General features: G+C 47.6%; 10 protein-coding genes across 10 annotated transcripts; 4 read left to right on the forward strand and 6 right to left on the reverse strand.

Annotated features, from left to right (window-relative positions):
* Positions 1 to 73: 73 nt before the first annotated feature.
* Positions 74 to 1394, forward strand: EDB93DRAFT_1272068 (uncharacterized protein; the record flags this gene model as incomplete). The annotated part of the gene is made up of 6 exons (XM_041454349.1): positions 74 to 154; positions 214 to 307; positions 331 to 560; positions 623 to 799; positions 847 to 1027; positions 1080 to 1394. The coding sequence occupies 6 exons, from the start codon at positions 74 to 76 to the stop codon at positions 1367 to 1369; spliced, it is 1053 nt and encodes a 350-aa protein (XP_041309165.1). The 3' UTR covers positions 1370 to 1394.
* EDB93DRAFT_237165 (uncharacterized protein) lies at positions 1307 to 2915 on the reverse strand. Its single transcript, XM_041455809.1, has 2 exons — positions 2835 to 2915; positions 1307 to 2782 (listed from the first exon to the last, which is right to left on the reverse strand). Exon 2 carries the CDS (start codon positions 2764 to 2766, stop codon positions 1420 to 1422), a length of 1347 nt encoding a protein of 448 aa, XP_041309166.1. The 5' UTR covers positions 2767 to 2782; positions 2835 to 2915; the 3' UTR covers positions 1307 to 1419.
* Positions 2916 to 3975: 1060 nt separating this feature from the next.
* EDB93DRAFT_1082675 (uncharacterized protein) lies at positions 3976 to 4446 on the reverse strand (the record flags this gene model as incomplete). The annotated part of the gene is made up of 2 exons (XM_041445706.1): positions 3976 to 4236; positions 4285 to 4446. Coding segments are annotated over 2 exons (423 nt in total), but the record flags the coding sequence as incomplete, so codon positions are not given.
* Positions 4447 to 5101: 655 nt separating this feature from the next.
* On the forward strand, positions 5102 to 6293 carry EDB93DRAFT_1336420 (D123-domain-containing protein; the record flags this gene model as incomplete). Its single annotated transcript, XM_041455332.1, has 4 exons — positions 5102 to 5689; positions 5736 to 5979; positions 6037 to 6170; positions 6237 to 6293. Exons 1-4 carry the CDS (start codon positions 5300 to 5302, stop codon positions 6291 to 6293), a joined length of 825 nt encoding a protein of 274 aa, XP_041309168.1. The 5' UTR covers positions 5102 to 5299.
* Positions 6294 to 8550: 2257 nt separating this feature from the next.
* EDB93DRAFT_237275 (uncharacterized protein) lies at positions 8551 to 9354 on the forward strand. The gene is made up of 3 exons (XM_041455810.1): positions 8551 to 8884; positions 8943 to 8994; positions 9051 to 9354. The coding sequence occupies exons 1-3, from the start codon at positions 8643 to 8645 to the stop codon at positions 9252 to 9254; spliced, it is 498 nt and encodes a 165-aa protein (XP_041309169.1). The 5' UTR covers positions 8551 to 8642; the 3' UTR covers positions 9255 to 9354.
* Positions 9355 to 10656: 1302 nt separating this feature from the next.
* On the forward strand, positions 10657 to 12202 carry EDB93DRAFT_1136085 (D123-domain-containing protein). The gene is made up of 5 exons (XM_041449148.1): positions 10657 to 10910; positions 10965 to 11115; positions 11162 to 11405; positions 11462 to 11590; positions 11645 to 12202. Exons 1-5 carry the CDS (start codon positions 10726 to 10728, stop codon positions 11959 to 11961), a joined length of 1026 nt encoding a protein of 341 aa, XP_041309170.1. The 5' UTR covers positions 10657 to 10725; the 3' UTR covers positions 11962 to 12202.
* A 1130-nt stretch (positions 12203 to 13332) lies between these two features.
* EDB93DRAFT_1136088 (fatty acid desaturase-domain-containing protein) lies at positions 13333 to 15289 on the reverse strand. The gene is made up of 7 exons (XM_041449149.1): positions 15123 to 15289; positions 15013 to 15057; positions 14703 to 14957; positions 14397 to 14637; positions 14277 to 14346; positions 13727 to 14223; positions 13333 to 13677 (listed from the first exon to the last, which is right to left on the reverse strand). The coding sequence occupies exons 1-7, from the start codon at positions 15215 to 15217 to the stop codon at positions 13558 to 13560; spliced, it is 1323 nt and encodes a 440-aa protein (XP_041309171.1). The 5' UTR covers positions 15218 to 15289; the 3' UTR covers positions 13333 to 13557.
* A 225-nt stretch (positions 15290 to 15514) lies between these two features.
* Positions 15515 to 17680, reverse strand: EDB93DRAFT_1224262 (kinase-like domain-containing protein). The gene is made up of 5 exons (XM_041451189.1): positions 17410 to 17680; positions 17070 to 17356; positions 16775 to 17009; positions 16392 to 16720; positions 15515 to 16341 (listed from the first exon to the last, which is right to left on the reverse strand). Exons 1-5 carry the CDS (start codon positions 17486 to 17488, stop codon positions 15649 to 15651), a joined length of 1623 nt encoding a protein of 540 aa, XP_041309172.1. The 5' UTR covers positions 17489 to 17680; the 3' UTR covers positions 15515 to 15648.
* Positions 17681 to 17881: 201 nt separating this feature from the next.
* EDB93DRAFT_1082663 (thiamine diphosphate-binding protein) lies at positions 17882 to 20450 on the reverse strand (the record flags this gene model as incomplete). The annotated part of the gene is made up of 15 exons (XM_041445704.1): positions 17882 to 18107; positions 18160 to 18179; positions 18232 to 18366; positions 18400 to 18482; positions 18537 to 18629; positions 18686 to 18923; positions 18973 to 19113; positions 19164 to 19472; positions 19524 to 19638; positions 19685 to 19784; positions 19834 to 19877; positions 19926 to 20003; positions 20052 to 20095; positions 20208 to 20246; positions 20301 to 20450. The coding sequence occupies 15 exons, from the start codon at positions 20448 to 20450 to the stop codon at positions 17882 to 17884; spliced, it is 1815 nt and encodes a 604-aa protein (XP_041309173.1).
* A 197-nt stretch (positions 20451 to 20647) lies between these two features.
* On the reverse strand, positions 20648 to 21241 carry EDB93DRAFT_1102785 (acyl-CoA N-acyltransferase; the record flags this gene model as incomplete). The annotated part of the gene is made up of 2 exons (XM_041447244.1): positions 20648 to 20768; positions 20820 to 21241. The coding sequence occupies 2 exons, from the start codon at positions 21239 to 21241 to the stop codon at positions 20648 to 20650; spliced, it is 543 nt and encodes a 180-aa protein (XP_041309174.1).
* Between the last annotated feature and the right edge of the window lie 474 nt (positions 21242 to 21715).

Raw genomic sequence — 21715 nt, forward strand, 5'->3', positions numbered from 1 at the left:
TGTTATCTCCAGGAGAGTATTTATCTCTGTTGTTTCTCGTGAAACATGCTTGGAGCTTTCATCGATACCTGTCATGGATTTCGATCTCGTCGTTCGTAATGGCACCATTGTGACTGCCTCGGACATTTGGGAGTCTTGTGATATTGGAGTTAAAGTACGAATTCCACCTGCCATCGTGTTCAAATTTTACTCATGCGTCGCTACCTATGTCAGGATGGAACCATCATCGCTGTTGGTCCTCGTCTTCCAGCCGCACCCAGCGCTCAAGAGATTGACGCTGAAGGGACTTTGGAGGAGTCGATGCTCAGTAGTTTTACGAAGGCACCGTAGGTGTGGGCATTGATCACTCTATTGTTACGAATGGGGTTGTCCCTGATCCCGAAAACTTTGTCGGTGACACGTTCAATACGGGCACGCGCAGTGCGAAGGATGAGAGCATCATTGCTGTCATCGAAGACTATCACAAGCTCGCCAAGGACCAGTCCTACTGTGACTACGCTTTCCACGTCATCATTTCCAATCCGACACCCCAAATCATCGAAGATGAATTCCCCTGGATGGTCAATGAGTACGGAATTACGAGTGTGAAGCTGTATATACATATAAGCCATTGAGGCTTCAGGATTATCAAATTCTCGATGTCATGTATTCCGCCCGGAAACTCGGTATCACTACGATGGTGCACGCCGAGAATGCCGATGTTATCGACTGGATGACACAGCATCTGGAACAGAAGCTCATGACGCATCCTTACCACCATGGTGCATCTCGACCTCTGATCGTGGAGGCTGAGGCTACGGTGAGCTTCTTCTATGCTTGGTTTGAACTGATAATGACATGTAATAGAACCGCGTCATTTGTTTAGCTGAACTCATGGATACGCCAATTCTGCTCGTACACATATCTGGTGGGCTTGCCACGAAACACATCCGAGACGCACAAATGAGGCTGCTTCCTATCTACGGTGAAACATGTCCCCAGTACATGTTCCTTCTCGCTGACTCGATGCGAAAGGGAGACTTTGAAGGTGATGAAACCTCTGCACTTTTGTTCATTGCCTTACGGACTATGATACACAGGCGCGAAGTGCATATGCTCGCCTCTAATTCGAGAGGACAAGTCCGACCAAGATGCCATTTGGGCTGGGGTCAAGAACGGATCGTTCACCATCGTTTCTTCAGACCACGCTCCTAGTAAATTCAATCATCCAAGTGGAAAGCAACGCGGGCTCAAAGACGGAAACCTTCCATATGGAAAATTCCATCTCATCCCAAACGGGCTGCCTGGTGTGGAAATTGTCCTATATGATTCAAATAATAATAATTTTATCACAACTCGGTCCATAAGAATAGTATCTCCAAGCGAATGATACAATACTTAATGCGACACATGCGCTTGTCAAGATATGCACCCTATACATCAGCTCCCGACGTGAAGTTCGGTCGTTCTCTCCACCCTCTCCCCCAATTCTAACAACTCCGTCAATTCATTGATTTGATCATCATCCGCACCAACCCTTGATATTGACCGCAGTGCATCCAGTACTTTCAACACCGCTCCCTTCTGATTCATGAGGCGCGACATATTGTGTTGTCCTCCTTTCATATGTCGCAGGGTGTGCTGGACGAGGATGGGGACGACGCGTTGGACACACTCATCCAGCCGCTGCGATGAAGCATATGCCCAAGCTTGGCAGATGAGTTTCCAGTACATCTTCGTTTTATCTGTCGGTGTGGAGATGCCAGCTGCATCTGTGCTAAAGGCAGTGTCGTGCTGTTCCCCCGCGAGGATGGCTGCGAGGTAAAGCGCGAGATGTCCTGCTTTCAGCCGAGACAACACTCGCATGTGCCCGCTGCGATTCTCGTTTACCAGGGTGGCAGCGATCCCAGCACATCGTTCGAGGTGCCCGTCCTTTGCTAAATACTCATCCCATTTGCGCGCCTGCTGGAGCGCAAAGATGATTTGAATGTAACATAAGTCACGCCCCCATGATCGCGCAATCTCTGAAAGAGGCAAGGTACCGGAAGGCTGGTCATCCACAGGAGGATCGATGCAGAGAGCAGCGGTAGAGAACAGCGCAAGTGAGAGATTGGCCATCAGGCTCGGCGTTAAATCTGACGCCACCTTTCTCCTGACTGCGCAAAGCGCTGCCATTCCAGGGTAACGTGTTTGTACAGGCATGTCCAGACTCATGGCTGCACAAATGCTCGAGTAGTAGACCTGCATCAAATCTTCAGGCCAATCTACCTCGCCAACCTTGCTCATGGTTTGGAGGGCATCGCCTAAAGCAAGGTGGTCCTTGGTATCTCGGTGATGAACAATGAAATCAAGCAACCATGTAAAGTCTTCCCTGCGGCGTCTTCCATGGTTAATGCCCACTCCGGTGCATTTCCACAATGTGCGGTAATCACCAGCACTGTACATGAGATCCGCGTCGGCAACGATACTAAGTCGAAGTGCAGCTCTGGCGTTGCTGAGACATTGATATTGGTGATCCGCAGCAATCGGGTTCAAGGGAGGTTTGATATTAGCTCTTTGCACCATACGTCTGCAAAGTTGCAGGGCCCAGATAGGTAGATTATAGTCGCGGAGTAGCTGACGATACTCAATTACTTCGATGAGAACTGAGAGAGGGCGGAAGAGCATTGCGATATCAACATCTTCGAGACCAGTCTCCTGATCGTTTGGCGATGCCACTGATAAACCCTGTTCCAGCGTCGCCTGTAGATCTCGATCCTGCAAGCCTTGCAGAACTTGCAAGAGCATAGATTCGAGCTCATCCCTGTAGAACACATTAGCCAACACGGCGAATAAAGGATAAGCCAAGGACTCACCCCCTATCGAGACGAATCAATCCTCCTCAAGAGGGATGCCGATTATGAGCGCAGCAGCTGTCAAGCAGTTGACGATCACAGCCCTTGGAGGCAGTGGAAAGACGAGTAAACGAGTGATGGCATCAATAGCCCACATGCGAAGGTGCCTCTCTTGCTTGTAATGTAACAAGCAGTGCGGGATGGAGTACGACATCCACGCCAGGTATGAGTCGGGTATCCGGGGAACGAAAGGACGGTGCCCTAAGCTTAATCGGAAGGCACTCCGTATCATATCGCAGATAAATTGGATCTCCATATCTTGCAGTACAAGGAAGGTGAACCAAGATATATCAGGACGCTGAGTCGTGGCCGGTGTCGTTGATGCCGACTCTAATGGGTCAACGAACAGCTGATGCATATCCTGACCATCCAATCGCCTGAAGTATAGGTGGATCAAAGCTTTCCCACAGGCGAGTGCACGCGTCTTTGAATGAAGTCCGAGCTTGGGCTGCCTGCCCTGGGTCTTTTCGAAGCAACCTAAAAAGGTATCTCTTAGTTGAATGATTGCAGCAGAGACGTCAATTAATTTGGGCCATTCAACTTCAGGAACCATGAGCGCAGCTGAAGTAATGACGTTTGGATCTGTAGTTGTCTCAATTATCCAGCGAACAGCAGGCGCATCGTGAGGAGCGTCCACTTTGTGCAGCAGCCCAGGGTCTCTGTCATCATCATACCCGCGTGCGGCATTGCACACCCTAGAAGTAGAGGCTATCCCAAAAAGGAACGATTGGACCCAGCCCCCCGGCATGATATTTAGTCTCCGGATCGAACGACAGATACTTCGTAGGGTGAACCGGAGGATTGTCGACGTAGTGTTCTGGAATGGACAAGTTGGAGAAACGACGCAGGATACGACAATGGCGCCATAAAACAGGGCCCCAAATGCCATCGTCAACACCACTGGACTTGCAATGGTCGGCTGCTGCGTCCAGATGCTAGCACCTAGAGCAATTCCAAATAAAAGGAGGGAGATCTGGATCAACAACGGAAGCGTCTCCAAGACAGCACTAAAATGCCACATCTGGAGACCATCCATCTTCTGTTGCCTCAGACGACCGCGAGCGTCGATCGGACCACGTCCGCAGCGGACGAAATGCCCCAGCCATTGCTTCCCCAGGACGGCACCCAGCGCAGCAATGAGACTGGTGCTGAGACTGGCGTACATGAGACACTGTATCCAAATCTCAGTCTCCCCCGGTCCATTCCATTGTGGGAGGTCGGGCTGTTGACCATCAAACGTACTATTATCGAGTGTGTGTATGAGCAGTTTTAAAAGGGCGTTTGTCATCTGAGCTTCGTCCGGACTGAGCGCGGATTGAAGAGAAACTATGAAAGTGGTGCTGACTGCGGAAAAGAGACCTGACTGTATTGCGATCAGGATCGCAACTCCACGTCGAGACTAGATACTCACGAATATAAGAACGATATCCATGTCACCCTTGTGTTTTTCGAGGAATTCCTCGACGTGATACCCAGCCTCCCGCTCATATATCGTCCAAAATTGTCCTCTAATGTTCTCATCATTGTTCGGATCAGACTCCGAGTCAGGTTTTCTGGACGTCCTGCCCGTCATAGACGAACTCGAACTAAGGGTGAGGCATCACGTAGTATCACTTTGTTCGTGAATACCCAACAGGAATCACTCACTGGGGCACTGAGCCGCTTTGTGACTGGTCCACCAAGGTGGCGCTGCGGCTCGTATGCGTCACGGTCGAGTAGAACATGATACAGTTAAGAACTTTCCAGTAGCGTTCCCGGGTGAATTGGAGGACGGATTATGATGAGTGACACCTCTGAGAAGCTATGTGGATCATTCCTAATCAGATGGGCCGCAACAAGGTACCTAGGAACTTTGGCGTAACTGCAGTCAAGATGCTCCATGTGCTTGTTAGGTAACTGACACATCCTCCCTCTGAGTCCGCTCTCAGCCGTTCCTCAGGCTCTACCCTCACCCCTCATTCACCACCTCGTCTCCTGCCTCTATTCTATTCCCCCATAACCTCTTTTTCGTCCTGTCTCTACCTTCGGTGTCGGGATACTCCGCAACTGGCGGGTGAATAACGTGCAATTACACAAAACACATTCTCGTGTCTAGTAAAGTTCTCTGCGCGGGCAACAGGGGATTTAGGTAGGCACAAATGATGCATAATATTCCCCTCTGAGCGAGCAAACATTGACAACTTCCCATACTAATAAGTTCAATAAAGCCGATGATCGTAAGGTTGAACGTTGAACGTTGAATGTACGAGAAGTTTAATTGGACAGGGTTGACCGTGACTCGTGAGGCATTCGTTGACCTTGTTCACTGTTCCATGGCCGCTGCGTTGCCTCGATGATGTATATAATATATAAATGCTTGTAAATTTCTGTCACATGAGTCGGAACCTTCGACATTGACCGTTGCTTATAGTACACATACGACCAGCATGTCATCACATCACCTATTTCCTCTACAAACACCAGATTATCTACTTTCCTTCCAATTTTCATCATGGTATCCCACATTTTCCTCCATCAGCATCAAAAGTACCATCATCCGTCCCTTGGATCAAACATTCAAGGAATATCTCGACTCAGACGGCATTTTCGTACCAGAAGGCTCGGAAAACGTGTCGGTCGGCTACGTTCACCATCTATTTCACTCGCACTCACTTCCCACCCTTAGTCCGGCAGAAAGTTCTCCTTCACACCAAGAGGATGAGGACGACGCTGCAGTTGGACGAACTTTCTCCTTCCCCGATCTAGATGAGGGGATAAGACAGATCATCAAGGAATACGGCGCCACCTTCCCCAAGCTCAATTTTTCTTCACCAAAGGTCAGCCCGTTCCATCGAGATCAATTTCCGTTCACATCGAACACAGGACGCATCATGGGTACTACCACCATCCTCGCCTCTCAAATGCACATCTCCATCAGACGTCTACATCTTGCTGAAATCCTCAGATTTCACATCGCACGATCTCAGTATCGACACCGTCTTCGAGGGATGCGAATGCGATCCCTCGAATCCACCATCGTATCAACTCGAGCTTGTCTTGCGAAAATGGTATCCGATAGATAAGAGCCGCGAGTTCAGGTGTTTCGTCCGTGAAGGCCGTCTCATAGGTATGTTCCTGTTTTTCGAATTCTCACTCCGGCAAGCTACAAACGACGCTCGTACAGGGATATCACAACGCGATACGAATTTTTACGAGTTCATGAACGAGCCCCAAATACAAAACAAGATCGTAGAGACGCTCGGGCGTTTTTGGAATGAGAAGATCAAGACCGAATGGCATGGACAAGACAACAAGATTGTATGTGTTACAATTGTCCTCGTCGTAGTTCGCGCACTCATCACACTTATGAAGACGTCTTTGTAGTATGCACCGGATGTTCGGAACAATGTCCAGTACCTAGTCGGCCAAGATCCTTTTTGACTGGGTACAAGAGGGTACGACAAACTGATAGGGCGATTGCACAAATAGTATGAGATCTGATACAAGATGAAGGTGCGCGAGAATGTTCAAGGGTGGCCCCCAAAATGCTTATTTGTAATGCCAAACCTCTGCCCTGGACAGATGCTTTATCGAGCGACTGGTTGACTGGCATTTTTTCCACCATCAACTTAAAAGCAGGACCGAGCACACCCTAATGGCATCGGTGATTTCCACGCCAACCTCTGTCGTCCATTCATGTCAGAGCGTCCCACTGACCTGTTCCACAGCCTGCATGATCTATGCGATATCGCGACTTGCGTCATGCAATATACAATACTCTCCTGCATTGTTTCAAAGGAGGACAAAATGTTTGTATCACATTTCAGCCAGTGGAACAATCACTCTTCAGATCATATAGCTCTAACTCGTGGCGTATTCCATACCTTTTCGGTAGACTTGACGCTGCACTGAGTTTGACTGAGTGAGCAATGATTAATCTTGGGGCGGGGGAATCAACTAATCAGTTGCGAGAGCACACTTGCATATGTATGAGGGTGAGTGAGAGGACGTTCGAGTTTGGTAGATGGGAGATTAGCTTCGAAGAGTGAATGGTGGACAGAGAGGTTGGGAACTGAAGAATCTCAAGAGATTCGGCCGTTTTCCGTCGATACGGTGAGGTCCGGTTCTCACTGGGACTGAAGAATCTCAAGAGATGTTTGGGTCATAGCCTTCGTAGTCGATGGGGAAGGTCTGGAACAAGGAGATATCCTTGTTAGCAATATTAGCTGGGCGCTGAGCGCTGATCAATGATTGATTGGGCACACTGCCCGTTCTTATCTAGCTATGCTGCTCGGCAGTGTATTTCATTTCCACCATCGTCTTATAACGGGCACAAGCAATATACGTCACGTCACTATCATGACTCGGAGTATGAAGAAAGAGCCGACATAAAAGTAGGCCTGCATGCATCCGCATCAACGGCAGCGTGGTCGTATGGTGAGGCTCCGCATATCAGTGCGACCCATACGACATCAAACTAGTCGAGAGTTAGCAACCAGAAGTTTGGAACACCATCTTTGATGCCCAGTAAAATCTGGCTGTGACAGAATGAGTGACTGCATGCCTAACAATAGCGTCCAGTCAGTCGACGCCCACTGCATTAATATTGGGTGTGCGCATCTAGGTCGATGATCAGACGATTACTGATGGAAACTTCAAGTTGATGCAGATTATCTGTTCTAATTGTTTGATCGATAATACTTCTGGTTGCTGCAACCAACAAGCAATCAATCAAGATTCCCCCTCAGGGAACAGATTTCCAGATCGACTACTATAAAAGCGCTGGATGGTGGTGTGTCTGCATATTGGACAAGCACCATACACCCCGTCCAGACATGACATTTGTTTCAAATGATCCCTCTAACTTGTCCTTTACCAGTGGTATTAGTATTATCAGCTATTTGACAGGTCTGTGCCACTGGAGAGCAAGATGCTGACGTCTCACAATCACTGACTGGTTTTGCAGTTGTGTCTTCTGTTGCAGTGGTTTACGATTGGGGTGAGTGAAATGACATTTCAAGGGTATCATTAATATTTATTTATACGTCATTCAAGCATTGACATTCGGACAAGAGGTAAGTTGCTGTGATCGATGGAGTCATCTCATTGAAATACTTCAACAGTTCGAACTGACTTGGGTAAGCAAGGTCCCATATCAGAAGTAAACTGGGTAGTGCAGTTGACTCAAAGCAGATGCAACGGTGGTCCTTCATGACCATTCTTTATATGTGTGTACGTCAAGTTATGTTATGAACACCGTGATGTCAACATGTACTGAATCAGCTTCGACATATGCTACTAGGTGCGCTATATTGGAATACTATATTCTGTGTAAGTTTTCAAGGCTAATAAGTCACTGCAGTGTACTAACAAGCCATATATATTATAGGGTTATTATACTAGGTATGTATCCCCCCAAATACACGGTTCATTTCCTAACCGGTGACATGTAGGTATTCTCCCAATCTCACTGACAGACATAGTGGGTATTCTGCACTGATGGCTGTCATTCCCATTAAATTACTGACTATACTTCTACACAGGAGTGAGTGATATTCTCAGTCACATTGCTATGTTGAACATAACACTCCAACAGCTGTAAGTTCAATGGAAGCATGAAGTCCATTAATTCACATCAGTAAATTTGATTTCAGGTTCTATCGCTTACTTCACATGGGTGTGGACACCTGTTGTCGTCAATGCTATGCTGGGCGGTGAGCTCACCTGCAGTACCTTACTGGTAGTGACTTGACTGAAATATTATGCAAGTCATAATGATGATTCGGATACATGCGATGTATGGAATACATCCTTTTTGGCTATCATTTTTGTGGTACCCGTACCACAGGTGATAGCGCAAACTGGATGAATCTGAGTTACGAGAGTCTGATATCCACTGCTATATGGGAGATCCTCGCCTTCGTCCTTGCAGGCTGGGTTGTCTTCCGTGAGCTGCGACAATCTCCAACAGGATCGACCATTAGGGGCTGTTTTACAGTGTTAACTAAAAGTCACGCATTTTACTTTGTAGCGTGAGTTTGGTGGCTTGGATGATATTATCTTGTTTCACTGAAGTTCTACATGTGTTAGATTTGCCACTGTAGCTTGCTTCACCCTGGGCTCGCTGTCTACAAATATCACGGTGCGCCAATCTGCGACTAAGCATCTGTGTCTGTCCGCTCATCATCACTTCTGCAGTACTCGTCGTCTATGGGAAGTACCCTTTATTCCGGTATTCTCGAAGTTGCCCAAGTGTTGCAGATGTTTGTGCTGGGCCCGCAGCTGATCCTCAGCATTCGCGAATATCATGCTAAGCTCGTGGCTGGGTCTGATGAGGGAACACACATGACATCGATTCATTTCCAAGCTGGTGGCGATGTGTTGACTGGCGGAGATGTTTAGCACAGCGATCCAAATGGTCATCTGGAGTTTCGTTGTGGTTTCTATTTCGTGGTTTCTATTTCGTGATTTGGAGGATTGAATTAGGATGCTGTATTACTATTAGAATTATTTACCCAGCCATAAACGAGATCTCTCGCGGTCTATGAAACTAGGGGTCGGAGCTGCCGACATGGACCTTGTTCAGCGGCTTACGGGTTTTATTAGACAATGAAACTCAGGAGTGGCCTAGGCCTTATCTTTGGAAAAGAATAATTATATTCGATACACTGCCTAGAGATTTCAAGGAAAGAATGCTGATGGTGCGACTGGTACATGACATGCCTCTCGGGCAGCACTAGGATTTGCAGCCAAACACTTGCCAGAAGGATAATGAAGGTTGAAGAGGTTGTGAAAAGCGAATGTCTGTCTAACTGGAGTTGTCCTTCGCAAGGTGTCTGGTCTGCTCGCATTCAAAGCACCGATTGAACTCATGCAACTATTTCAGCTGATTTGGGTTCCTTTTAATTCGACTCGGAGGCGAGGTTTTGTTCCCTCTGTTGGAGGATCGTTGGTGAGTTCTGTTGTGTTTGTTACCATGCTGGTTCCGATACAGCATTAGCAGATATAGAGTCAGTTCTGGGTCGGTTCAGGGGCCGGAATGGTCGAGAGTTTCTTTTGTGGGTGGAGTTTGCCTAGGATGCATAGCTCGACACTAGGGTGGGATTTAGGGCTAAGAGTCGTTTATCACACACTGAGATTGTACCTGTTTTCTAGTCTCCTTCGCTCGTCCCGCGCTCGTATTCTCACCAGAGGTAAGGGATACGATCCAAATACTGTAAGCCTAGACACGATCGAACGAAAGGACTTGCAGATCGAGAGAGCGTTCCTCGAGAACGCCAATGGCCCAAACGTTCTCCTATATTGATAACCTAGAAACAAACATTCGGACATATGAGACAATTCAAAGATATACACGTACCACCAGGCTGAAAATTCCAACTATGGCCACCAGAAAGTCGAGCAACGTCCGTTTCTGAAGGTCTTTGGAATTGAGAACCATCAAACTTCGCATTCACAAACGCTAGCCAATCACAGCCGAGCTCAACGTCGCATCCACTAAGACAGACAGGTCGAAAGGTCTGCCGTGAATTTTACCAATCATCGACAATAGGAACGCGAACCGGCCCAAGAGTGGATTCTACAGCTGTCCCATATGATTGATGACAGTTCGAGGGAGATTGAAATCATGGAGAAAAGACAACGACGCAGTCGCATCATCGACGCGAATAACACCAGGGATGTCAGAGAAAGATCCGAGTATTTTGTAAGGAGACATGGACATAAGTACTGCAAACAGCCGGAACTCCAGAACAAACATTACAAACGGTCCGGAGTTATGTAATGGATTTCTCTGCCATTGGAAAGTTGGTCAAATCACGATGACAGAATAAAACCCACTACTGCCGCCGTAGCGGGAACACATACGACTGGCATGTCATCGCATCGTATCTTTCCTCTACAAACACCAGATTATCTACTTTCCTTCCAATTTTCATCATGGTATCCAACATTTTCCTCCATCAGCATCAAAAGTACCATCATCCATCCCTTGGATCAAGCATTCAAGGAATACCTCGACTCAGACGGCATTTTCGTACCAGAAGGCTCGGAAAATGTGTCGGTCGTCTACGTTCGCCCCCTTTCTCAGTCGTACTCACTTCCCACCCTTAGTCCGGCAGAAAGTTCTCCTTCAGACCAAGAGGATGAGGACGATGCTGCAGTCGGGCGATCTTTCTCCTTCCCCGATTTAGACGAGCGGATAAGACAAATAATCAAAGAATACGGCGCTACCTTCCCTAAGCTCAATTTTTCTTCACCAAAGGTCAGTCCGTTCCATGGAGATCAATTCCCGTTCACATCGAACACAGGACGCATCATGGGTACTACCACCATCCTCGCCTCTCAAATGCACATCTCCATCCGACGTCTACATTTTGCTAAAATCCTCAGATTTCATATCGCACGATCTCAGGATCGACACCGTCTTCGAGGGATGCGAATGCGATCCATCGAATCCACCATCGTATCAACTCGAGCTTGTCTTGCGAAAATGGTATCCGATAGATAAGAGCCGCGAGTTCAGGTGTTTCGTCCGTGAAGGCCGTCTCGTAGGTATGTTCCTGTTTTCGAATTCTCACTCCGGCAAACCACAAATGACGCTCGTACAGGGATATCACAACGCGATACGAATTTTTACGACTTCATGAACGAGCCCCAAATACAAAACAAGATCGTAGAGACGCTCGGGCGTTTTTGGAATGAGAAGATCAAGACCGAATGGCATGGACAACAAGATTGTATGTGTTACAATTGTCCTCGTCGTAGTTCGCGCACTCACCACACTTATGAAGACGTCTTTGATGTGTTGATGACGCGTGATCTGTCTCGGGGCCATGTCCTAGATTTCAACCCATACGCACCCCGAACGAATCCCCTCCTATTTACATACGAAGAGCTCTTGGCAGTTTTCACACAGGGTTTGAACACACCCGAGCTCCGTATCATCGACTCGCCTTTACATCCAGTTGCATCGCGTAACGCCCCAACTTACCAACACAACATGTTGCCGATGGAAGCCCTTGCGTTGAGTAGCGGTCGGGACATCAACGACTTCTCGGAATTGTGGAAGAAAGAGATTCAACAGTCCATGAACGACGACGACGACTAATAGATTATGCTTTGAAAGATCGTTGCGGATTTCGTCCTATCCACATACGGAGGGAGAGCTTTTGTCAGGCCCGAGCTTCGCATCATGGACTCACGCTATACATCCACTGCAGCACGCAGCACACCGATAACGCGAAGGGCCACTCGCGGTAAATCCCGCTGCTGTCCTATCGAATTTGATCCTGCTATCACAATTCTCGATTCATAAATGCAAATTGATTCGTGTTTTCAGACACAGGTATCCTGCAGCTAAACTTAGATGAGTTGCGAGATTAAGGCGAGTGCTATACATGTCTCCCAAAAAAGTGTGGTTCGCAAGACTGAGAGCTGGTCGTTTCCTCCCTTGAGCTTTTTGTGACAGACACTGCATATGAGCACCTTAAATTCACCATCGCTGAGTTGTCTTCACTCGGACGGATCTAGCATCAAGTCACAAAGGGAAGCGAACCAGGAAGAGCATCGAAACAATCATTCAACATGTTTTGATCTACTTCTTGGTCAGGTCTACGCAAAAGAGACGAATCGAGATCACATCCAGAGATGCTATTGTACATTTTGAACAGAAACCGCTTTCGACGCAGGACGCCAAGCAAGGAAGCGCGCTTGGGTTTGAGCTTGTTCAAATGATTTCGACTTCGCTTTTTGCAATGACTTTCCATGTGCGGCGAAGTTGTGCCGTTTTCGATCCAAGTTCAAAATCCACCCCATTTACTTTCAGTAGCCGTTCTAAAGGGCGTCGTCTCGTATTTAGTTGACATAGCTACGCGACTCTTCCCCAAAAAGCGCACCCTCCTCGTCATCACAATGCAAGTTTAGTTGTCGACACAGCGAATCGCACTCTTCAAATGCTTGTGACGCAGTGCCATGAGAAATAGTCTCCCGAAGATCTTCAATGGACAGATATTCGCCACCGAAAGTCCATGGGCAATCACCAATGCAGTCTTCGTAATTTCTCTTATTCATCAAAGAAGTTGTCCACAGCGTGATCATTGTGCTGCAGTGGATACGAACATAACGGAGATGAAGATAAATCACCGCATGGGTAGCTACAACTCCGTTTGTAATAACAGCACCCATGTAGATAGAAGGGGTGAAACGTCTCCGTCGATGTTAGGAACGCGCGCCGGACCAGAAACAGCCACCCCATCATGATTGGAAACACAATGCAGCACATTGCAACTGTGCGGTGAAATCACTCGTACCGTTGACACAAATAAGAGCAACGAAAAATCCAAGACAGTCGACGACTAAGACCGTGCGAATCAAATGCGGTTTAGGGAATACTAAAAATTCAAAGACGCTCGTACAACATACCGATTGGATTCCTCGCGCTGACTAGCGGTGAAGACATCAAGCTCAAGCTTCAAGATCTGTGGCAGTGAGGTCTCCCTGAATAAGAGTCAATCACGAACGAAAAGATCATTCATGTGGTCGTTCATTAGAATTATCATAATGCAAGGATTCTAATATCTAACAGACCCCCTTGGCCCAAAGACGTCAAGCCATCTATGTTATGTTATGTTATGTTATGGATCACAACTTAAGGGATAGTCAAGTGGGCGATCTACAGGCGTCTCTATAACGCACCATCACGCTTTTAGATTTTGTCAATCTCAATACCAGAATCACTAGCGCTACCATCAGTAAACGCAGGGCGAGTGGCAGCGAGACCCGAGGCATTCTTGTAGAAAAGAATGTTGCCTTCATCCTCAACGAACTAAACAATGTCTCAGAATATATACCAGACCGAAGTAAGTTATACTGACTTTGCATTCCTTGAAAACCCTGTAGACTTCCCCCCACCCGCCTGGAGCACCCTCAAGCTTGATACCTGCTTGCTCAAGGCGCCTACGGAGAGCATCGGAAGCTTCCCAAGCGTTGTAGTGAGGAATCTTGCTGGAGACGTGATGAAGGACATGGGTCTCAGAGATACCGTGCGTAGCATGAGCACCTATCCAACCCATAATTGAGCCACAGCCACCGAGGAGGTTGCGGTCCAAAGTAGACAGGGCGCCACGGGGGAAAGTAAACTCAGAGGCGCGGTAGTGAGGGAGAATTGGGTCTGTATGTTGGAGGAACGTAATGAGGACAAGCCAGTGGTTGACCCAGAGGTAGGGTACTAGGTAGAGACGGAACACGGTCCAGAACCCATATGTATAGATGGAGCCGCCGACACCAGCGAGCCATAGCACGATGCCGATATCAGACAGAATGATAGACTCGCGCTGGTGAGGTGCGAACATCACAGCATCAGGATTGAAATCTAAAAAACTAGACCATTAAATTATTCTCTTTTCAACACGAAAAGAGACTCACGGTTGGTGCCTTTGGGGTAACGCTTCTGACCAGATGCATTACGGATAAGGTATGCAGGCCAGCCGCCAAGCTATAGAAAAGTTAGCCATGATCACACAGGTCTCATCCAATTCGTCTAACCAAGTAGGTAGCGGCACCAATCATTGCACCAATAGGGGAGTCGCCCAGCGCCTCCCGCAGCTCCTTCATCACTTCATCCGAAACACTCGAACCAAGAATATCCTCCTTTGTCGGGTCGAATGCGGGCAAGCCAAGCTGCGAACGTGTCTTGGGGACAAAAACCTGATCCTGAGTCATATGACCAGTTGAGGCATGATGTTTCGCATGTGTGATCCTCCACGAATGGTATGGTACACCGAGCCTAAAGTTTAATTAAGATACTGTCAATCACGTGACTGACGGAATTAAAAAAAATTAAGCCCGTACGCGGAATGCAGGATCCAGCCAACGCTGTTGTTGATAGACTTGGACTCTGAAAATGCTTGGTGACCGCACTCGTGAGCAATGACCCAGAGGCCGGTGGCAAAGAGACCCGTCCAGAAGGAGTACCCGGCCCAGAGAGAAAGGCGGGCAGCAGGATAGAGCAGAGGATGAGGAAGGGAAATGTGTTCGGGAGAGATGAGGGTGTCTAGATAAGTTGCGGCCTTATAGATACCCGAGATCACCACCAGGTCGTATACACTAATCATTGTGGAACGCGTCAGAGCCAGCTATCTAGGGCAAGATAGCAACCTACATGTATAGCGATGACCGCAACGCCGAACGCTTGAAGCAGCGAGCACTGGAAAAACCGACTGTAATGAGCGTCTGTCCCCGAAATGTATCTAAAGACGCGTGCAGACGTACGGAATAGCGCTCAACAGGTCCTTGATTGTGAGGTCGGGTATGACGCAGACATTCTGTTTCACGGTCGTGATGCCTTTCTCTGATCCGTCTGACATGATTGAGGTCGTTGTAGGTGACTCCTGTCTAATCTAAGCTTCTATGAAGAAGGAAGGGAGAAAGAGACAAAGGAAAGCAAATGAAGCGAGCCGTCTTCGAGTCTATTTATTGGGGTAAAAGAATTGTTCCGGTGATCACCGAGAACACACGTGGGTTTCACTAATAACTGCAACTCGAAGGAGAGTCGGAAAACACATTGTCACTACTATTCATTACATGAATCACGCACGCCGAGTACGTGTAAGTCTTTAACGTTTGAGCCTCATTCATGATATTGACATATCGCAACATGGGCTGCAGGAGCAAGTTACTATGTATATATATATCTTGTCAATATAGTGTGAGATTTCAGGCAACAAGACCGCGAGGCACCACTAGAAATACTTCAATCTCACTAATGAAAGGGCCTGGCAAAAGCAAGTACTCCTTCCTAATTTAACGCCTGTAGCCTCGCAGCTAGTCCCTCCAAAAATGCAATCCCATCCTTCGTGATAGTCCTCCCACTGCTCTTGTTGGTAACAGCACCAAAGTCAGCTACGAGATTCGCAAGCACCCTATTACTCGATGCAGTACCCACTTCTCGACGAAGCCTCGCAACCACACCCAGTTTCACGTGCGCTGGTTGGGGGGCCCGACCCTCCTCTCGATTAGTACTTCGTAAAGTGCGGAGCGGCTGTACAAATATCGAAGGATCTGCGAGCTGTTTGTACAGTGCATCAAGAAAGGCAAAACCCTCTTTGGTGAGCGTCCTTGAGCCTAGTTGTAAGAATTTCTTGAACTCTTCCACGGCGACTGCGAGAGCAGCATTATCTGTCGCATCAAGTACCGCAAGCTTGAGTTTTTGCAGCTGACTGGCTTTCTTGGTTCGCACGGGAGTGCAGGGTGGAAGGGGTTGGCCATTTGGCCTCGATCTACCGTCCGCAGAGCTGTCGCTTACAGATATGATTTCGCTAGACTTTTTGGCATCATCTTTTCGCGCAGGGGCAGGGACATTAGTTTGGTCCCCAAGTATTGGACGAGGCGGGTTGAGCTGGAGCTTGGCCAAGTCATTCAGGACGTTCTCCATCTCATCTGTACCCATCGTGGGCCGTTTATTAGCAGGCCGTACCACTTGAGGTTGAACCTGAAAAAATTTGAATACACAGACTCAGGCATACCGACGGACACTCGTACCTTGGGAGCTGGCGGTGGTGGCCAGATAAAGCGCTCAATATCGGTGAAGCCATTGTCCTGTGCGAGCGCCTGGAACTCGTCTTTCCAGTGGTCATAATCAGGACATTCGAAGAACTTCAGCTGTCTACAATAGCGCAGGAACTCCTCGAACTCAGAGGGTATTCCCTTGCACAGGTCCTCAGGGCGAGCGTTCTTTTTCGCTCGCTTGATGAGATGGTGCGCCGAGTCGGTTTTCGGTACACCGTTCCGTGTCCACGAGAGTCCTCCAGGCGTAAGGAGATGTATAAACATCAGTGCAGCGGCCTCAAGATCATCTCGCCTAGACGGTACTGCGACAGTTTTCATAGGTATCCATTACGCATAAATAGACCTAGGACACTGACCCTTGCCTTTGCAATGCACGTTGACAGACGTAAACCAGTAGTTGCCCAAAAAATCTCTCTTCTCTTTTGAGTCTGGAATATGCCGTCGCGTGTGCGAATCGATATAGCGTTTAGAAAACCCGAAGTCGATCATAAAGATGGTTTCTTTTTCAGATGACAATCCTATGGCACAGTTCCCAAGCTGGATATCGCGATGCAGAACTTCACGCTTGTGCATGGTCTGCAAGCGTGCGATCTGCATATTCGATCGATGTCAATATTATGTTATCGATCTGAAATCAGCCAGCACACTCACCACCTGGATTGCAATAGAGCATACACTCCGAAGGTCCATCCTCTGATGCCCTGATTGCAAATTTTGTCGATAGATACTCTCCAGACTCCGTCCGAGGAGACTTATAACCAGATAATGCCATTTTCCCTCGAAACCGCTTGCCCACAACCGAGGCATGCCCTCTCCTCCTTGCAGTAGAGGATAGATGGCCTGCTCATAGCGATTTGTCGGGCACTCGTGGTTGACATCTTGCACTTTGAGCGCAACGAAGGTGCCATCATGAATATGATATGCCTTGAAGATAGAGCCTGGGACGAGACGGCCTGGGTGAGGAATGGTGCTGAGTGGGCTCAGTACGAACCTGAATAGCCTGATCCAAGTCGATCTTGTAACCAGTAGTTGCCTATTCTGCGAGGAATAGTATCTGAGTTGTGCGCCATTATGCCGCCTGACCACTGTCAATGTCCCAAGACACAGAGATACTGTTGGTAGTAGGGTTGAAGTGATGAGTGACAAACAGCGAAATTAAGGTAAGATGACAACTTTGTCGCAGAGTCTAATGTGTGAAGTGGTACAATATTGTGGACGGTGGATTGATTCGGATTAGACAGATGCGTTGCTGGTGGTTGACGCGCCAATTGCCTGATACGCGTCAGTCACGTGTCAGGTTGAAATGTCTATATCCAGTCTAGTAAAAATTTGGCTCGGTTCGAGTGTAGAATTTGTATGTGCATTTCAGTCACAATACATTCGTATTACAAGCGGAGTCATTTTCATTGTAATAATACAGTGCTTATACAGTTTGAATGCATAAAAAAATATCTGGTCGTGATTCAGAGTTGCCCCGCCGCAATCTTTGCAGTCAACGCCGCGGATGCTTGCAACGCACGGGGTGTATCGTACTTATCCATGATTACTTCAACCAACTGTATCTTCTGCGCACTTGCAAATTCCTCATCATCGAGAAGCTTGTTGAGCTCTGACTTGCTGTGAACCGTGTACGATGTTGACAGTTTACCCTCAATATCACCAAGAGTATTGAGGAGCGAAGCCCATTTCCTGTGGGAATGGTCTAGCAAAACACGAATCAAGAGAGCAAGACGCATCCTACCAGTCTACGATGTCGTTGTACTTCCTGCAATGATCTGTGAGCTGTCATGTGAAATGTTTTCTAAGCGACAACTCGCCTATTTAGGCCGTGCAAATGCCTCTCGATATTGTAGCCCTTGTTATTCAGCACGAAGATTATTGGCGCCAGTTTGTGATGGATCATGGTTGAAATCTCTTGCACGGTCAGTTGTCCTGCCGCATGAAATGTCTAAGTCATTTCCAGGCACGACGGATGAACGACGCACATGCTACCATCACCGGTAAATAATATAGTGCGCCCAAGACATTTGTCACGAGCTGCGAGCGCTGCACCGAGGGTGCTAGCTACAGCCATTCGTCAGATGCAGGTTCAATAGAGAGAAACTTTACATTATTTACCGGTCGCCCATCCAATGCTTCCATACAAAATTTGGCTGACGAAAATGCACTTGTCAGGCATTGGAATATCCAAAAGCCCAAAGTTCGATGTGCCTAGACAACAACGTTCACCCTACATTTTGAATGATAATAGACATGTTTCGACTCACCAGTCTCACCAACAATTACATCTTGCTTCCGGAAAAATTTGCCTACGCGAGGCCAGAAGTAAGCATGCGAAATATTGTCGTCAATTTCCTTCGGAACATCTAGCCGATAGTGCGGAACGGGGATTCGTGATGCACCCTCCTGATGTCTACTCAGCCTCTCCGAGAGCTTGGGAAGAAGCCACTTCATTCTTATGCCCGGGAATCTTGCATGGCGAACTAGTGTATGGTCAGAATGTAACTGCAGACATTATCTGAGCGTCAAAAACCGGCATGTCACGGAAAATTACCTCGATGGTGTGTCTCGCAGGAATATGGTACGTGAACATTCCCGTATTGAAATCTGACTTCAACCCGCCAATCGAGAGGATGAGGTTTGCGTTTTCAACCCTCTCCTTGATGGACGGATGCGTAATCGAACCGATGTAGATCTATAGAAACGTCAGAACGGTCCTGAACGAAAGACGGGGACAAAACTCACACCACCGTATCGTTCATGCTCCTCGCTCACTGCTGTCTTTCCCATTGGTGTCGCGTATACGGGGAACTGTGTTTTCACGAGAAGGTCATTGACTTCCTGGCGCAAGTCATGACGAATAGCGCAAGCATCGACAAGGACAACGACGTCTAGTTTAGCATCCTCTACGAGTTCCATAATCTCGTCGAGAACATAGCTCTCGACGTCCGGGTCATTGAGAGGAGGGGTTCGAGGAAGTTCGACCTTCAAGCGCTTCGCAGAGATCTTTTCGGTGGTAAGATCCATTGGAAGGGCGAGGTAAACGGGGCGAGCCTGAAGGACATTTACTGCTTGAATGGGGGAAGGCGGACAATCAGGACTTACATGGATAATGGACTGCATGAGAACTCGATCGATTTCGGCCGCAGCTTGTGCTTTATCCATAATCATGGCCTGAGCAACGGTAGTTTGTTCCGCAACTTTCGTATATGCGTCGAATCTGGGAAGCTTGAGACGCTGAATGAACAAAGAAGAGAAATATATACCGTCCATCACCAAGTGTGTGGTGGAGCAAAGGCTTATCCTTCAATTGCGTAGTGCTAGGCACTCCGACGATATGAAGAACAGGGACCATTTCAGAGAACGCTGATTGATCTGTGAGTTACCCCAAGCGAGAACGACGAATAACAACTACCGCCTGTAATTCCATTGATGGCACTCAATTCGCCAACGCCGAACCTATCAATTGTTGAGTAGCAGATAGTGTTTGTCAACTACGAAACCTACGTTGTGACGACTACACCAATGCTATGCTCTTTGACGCGGGCGTATCCATCGGCTGCGTAAGCTGCGTTCAACTCGTTGCTATAATAGCATAAGAAGATAATGTGGGCGACATGATGAACTAATTACCAGTTACCGATCCATTGAATTGTGGGATGGTCTTCAATGAAGTCCTTAGGATCGAGATAGACAATATCAGTGCTTGCGCTGTTCATATGCGCGATAATTCACCAGGAAAGCTACACAATATTGTCAGTATACCAAGTGATCGATGATTGATGAGACCATACGCATGTTGAAATCCCCCGGTACTCCGAAAATGGACTGTGAGCAACGAGTGGGCTGGGTTCCATGAAGATGATTAAAGGGGACACATACCGTCACGTTGAGCTGTTCCAATCTCTTCAAGATGTAGTCAGAGATGGTGATAAGCTCATCATCTTCGCAGTGATATTGAGCTTTCAAGGTTTGAAGCTCGTGCTGGAGTCGATTGACTTGAGCCTGGAGTTGAGTGGGTTCGGTATCCATGATGGTAGTTAGATGTGAGGAACAAGAGGTAGTGAAATCGATGGCATGAAGAGAGACGGTTTATATACGGGAACGACGTCATAAAGCCTCCGATAAGGAAGAGTGTCTAGATAACTCTAGGCTAGGCCTAGAAATTATTAATTGCAAATATTACCTTTAACCCGTCGACCCCGGATCATCATCGATATAATTGTTAGCTAGGCGATGCTGGGATGTAACTCGGCCCATTCATCGTCCAGAACTCCCATCGCGATAATATCTTCCCAATGACCATCTATCCAATTCCCCCGTCGTTTCCTTCCTTCTTCCTTAAAACCTCTGGAAACACAGTCACAAAACCTGCTCATACTAAGCTTATTAGCCACTCACAATTTGGTATAAACGGTCCGTGCTCTGACATTGCTTTCTGTAACATCCAAAGAGATACGCTGCAATCCAAAGTACTTGAATGCATGGTTTACAGTGAAACGCGTGGCTTCCGTTCCATATCCCTTCCCCCAGAACCTGGAGGAAATAGTGACACCCAACCGTGCATCCCGATTCTTCGCCTCCAACAAGTTGATGCAACAATAACCAACATAATCATATGACTCCTTGTGTACCAATGAAAACCAGAGCGATGAGCCCTCCGCAAATGTCTTCATATATTGTTTGTACTTTGAAAATGGTGGAGGCGCGATGGCTGAGAATGACTGTGTGCGTTGGACGAGGGGGTCACTACGCAGAGCAAGGATTCCGTCTAGATCTTCATCTGCGAATCCGCGAAAAATGAGGTTTTCTGTAGTAAACATATTCGACTGAACGAGTTGTACGATATCGAATGAGGATGCAGCACTAGATGGCTCATGCTGTAACTTTGAAGATCACAATGGACTCGACAGGACTATGGTCGGTATTTTCCGTAGAAATCTATTTCCGGATCACCGGTGCGGCGGCGACTGCCATCCTAAATTTAGATTGGAAGTGTATCCTTTACGCCACTTCAAATCGAATACCGACCCTCACCATTCTCAGTTCGCCGTTTCCGAATCTGTCAAAACCACTACGCAACTATACTGCTATCCTCCATCTAAAAATCGGACTTTGTCAAACAGCGCTCTGAATTTTAGGTAGAGTCAGTAATAGTAAGCAGAAGGAAACGAGTAAGCCATCGATAAAGATGCGGATACTTCCATTCCAGTACGCAAGCAATAATACTAACAGTTACCCTCCTCAGTCGCCTTTCGTCACTCTCATTCCGAAACCGACGAGGCAACCGAACTCTA

This window comes from Suillus bovinus, assembly GCF_016758785.1.
Source record: "Suillus bovinus strain UH-Sbo-P2 chromosome Unknown EDB93scaffold_17, whole genome shotgun sequence".
NCBI lineage: Eukaryota > Fungi > Basidiomycota > Agaricomycetes > Boletales > Suillaceae > Suillus > Suillus bovinus.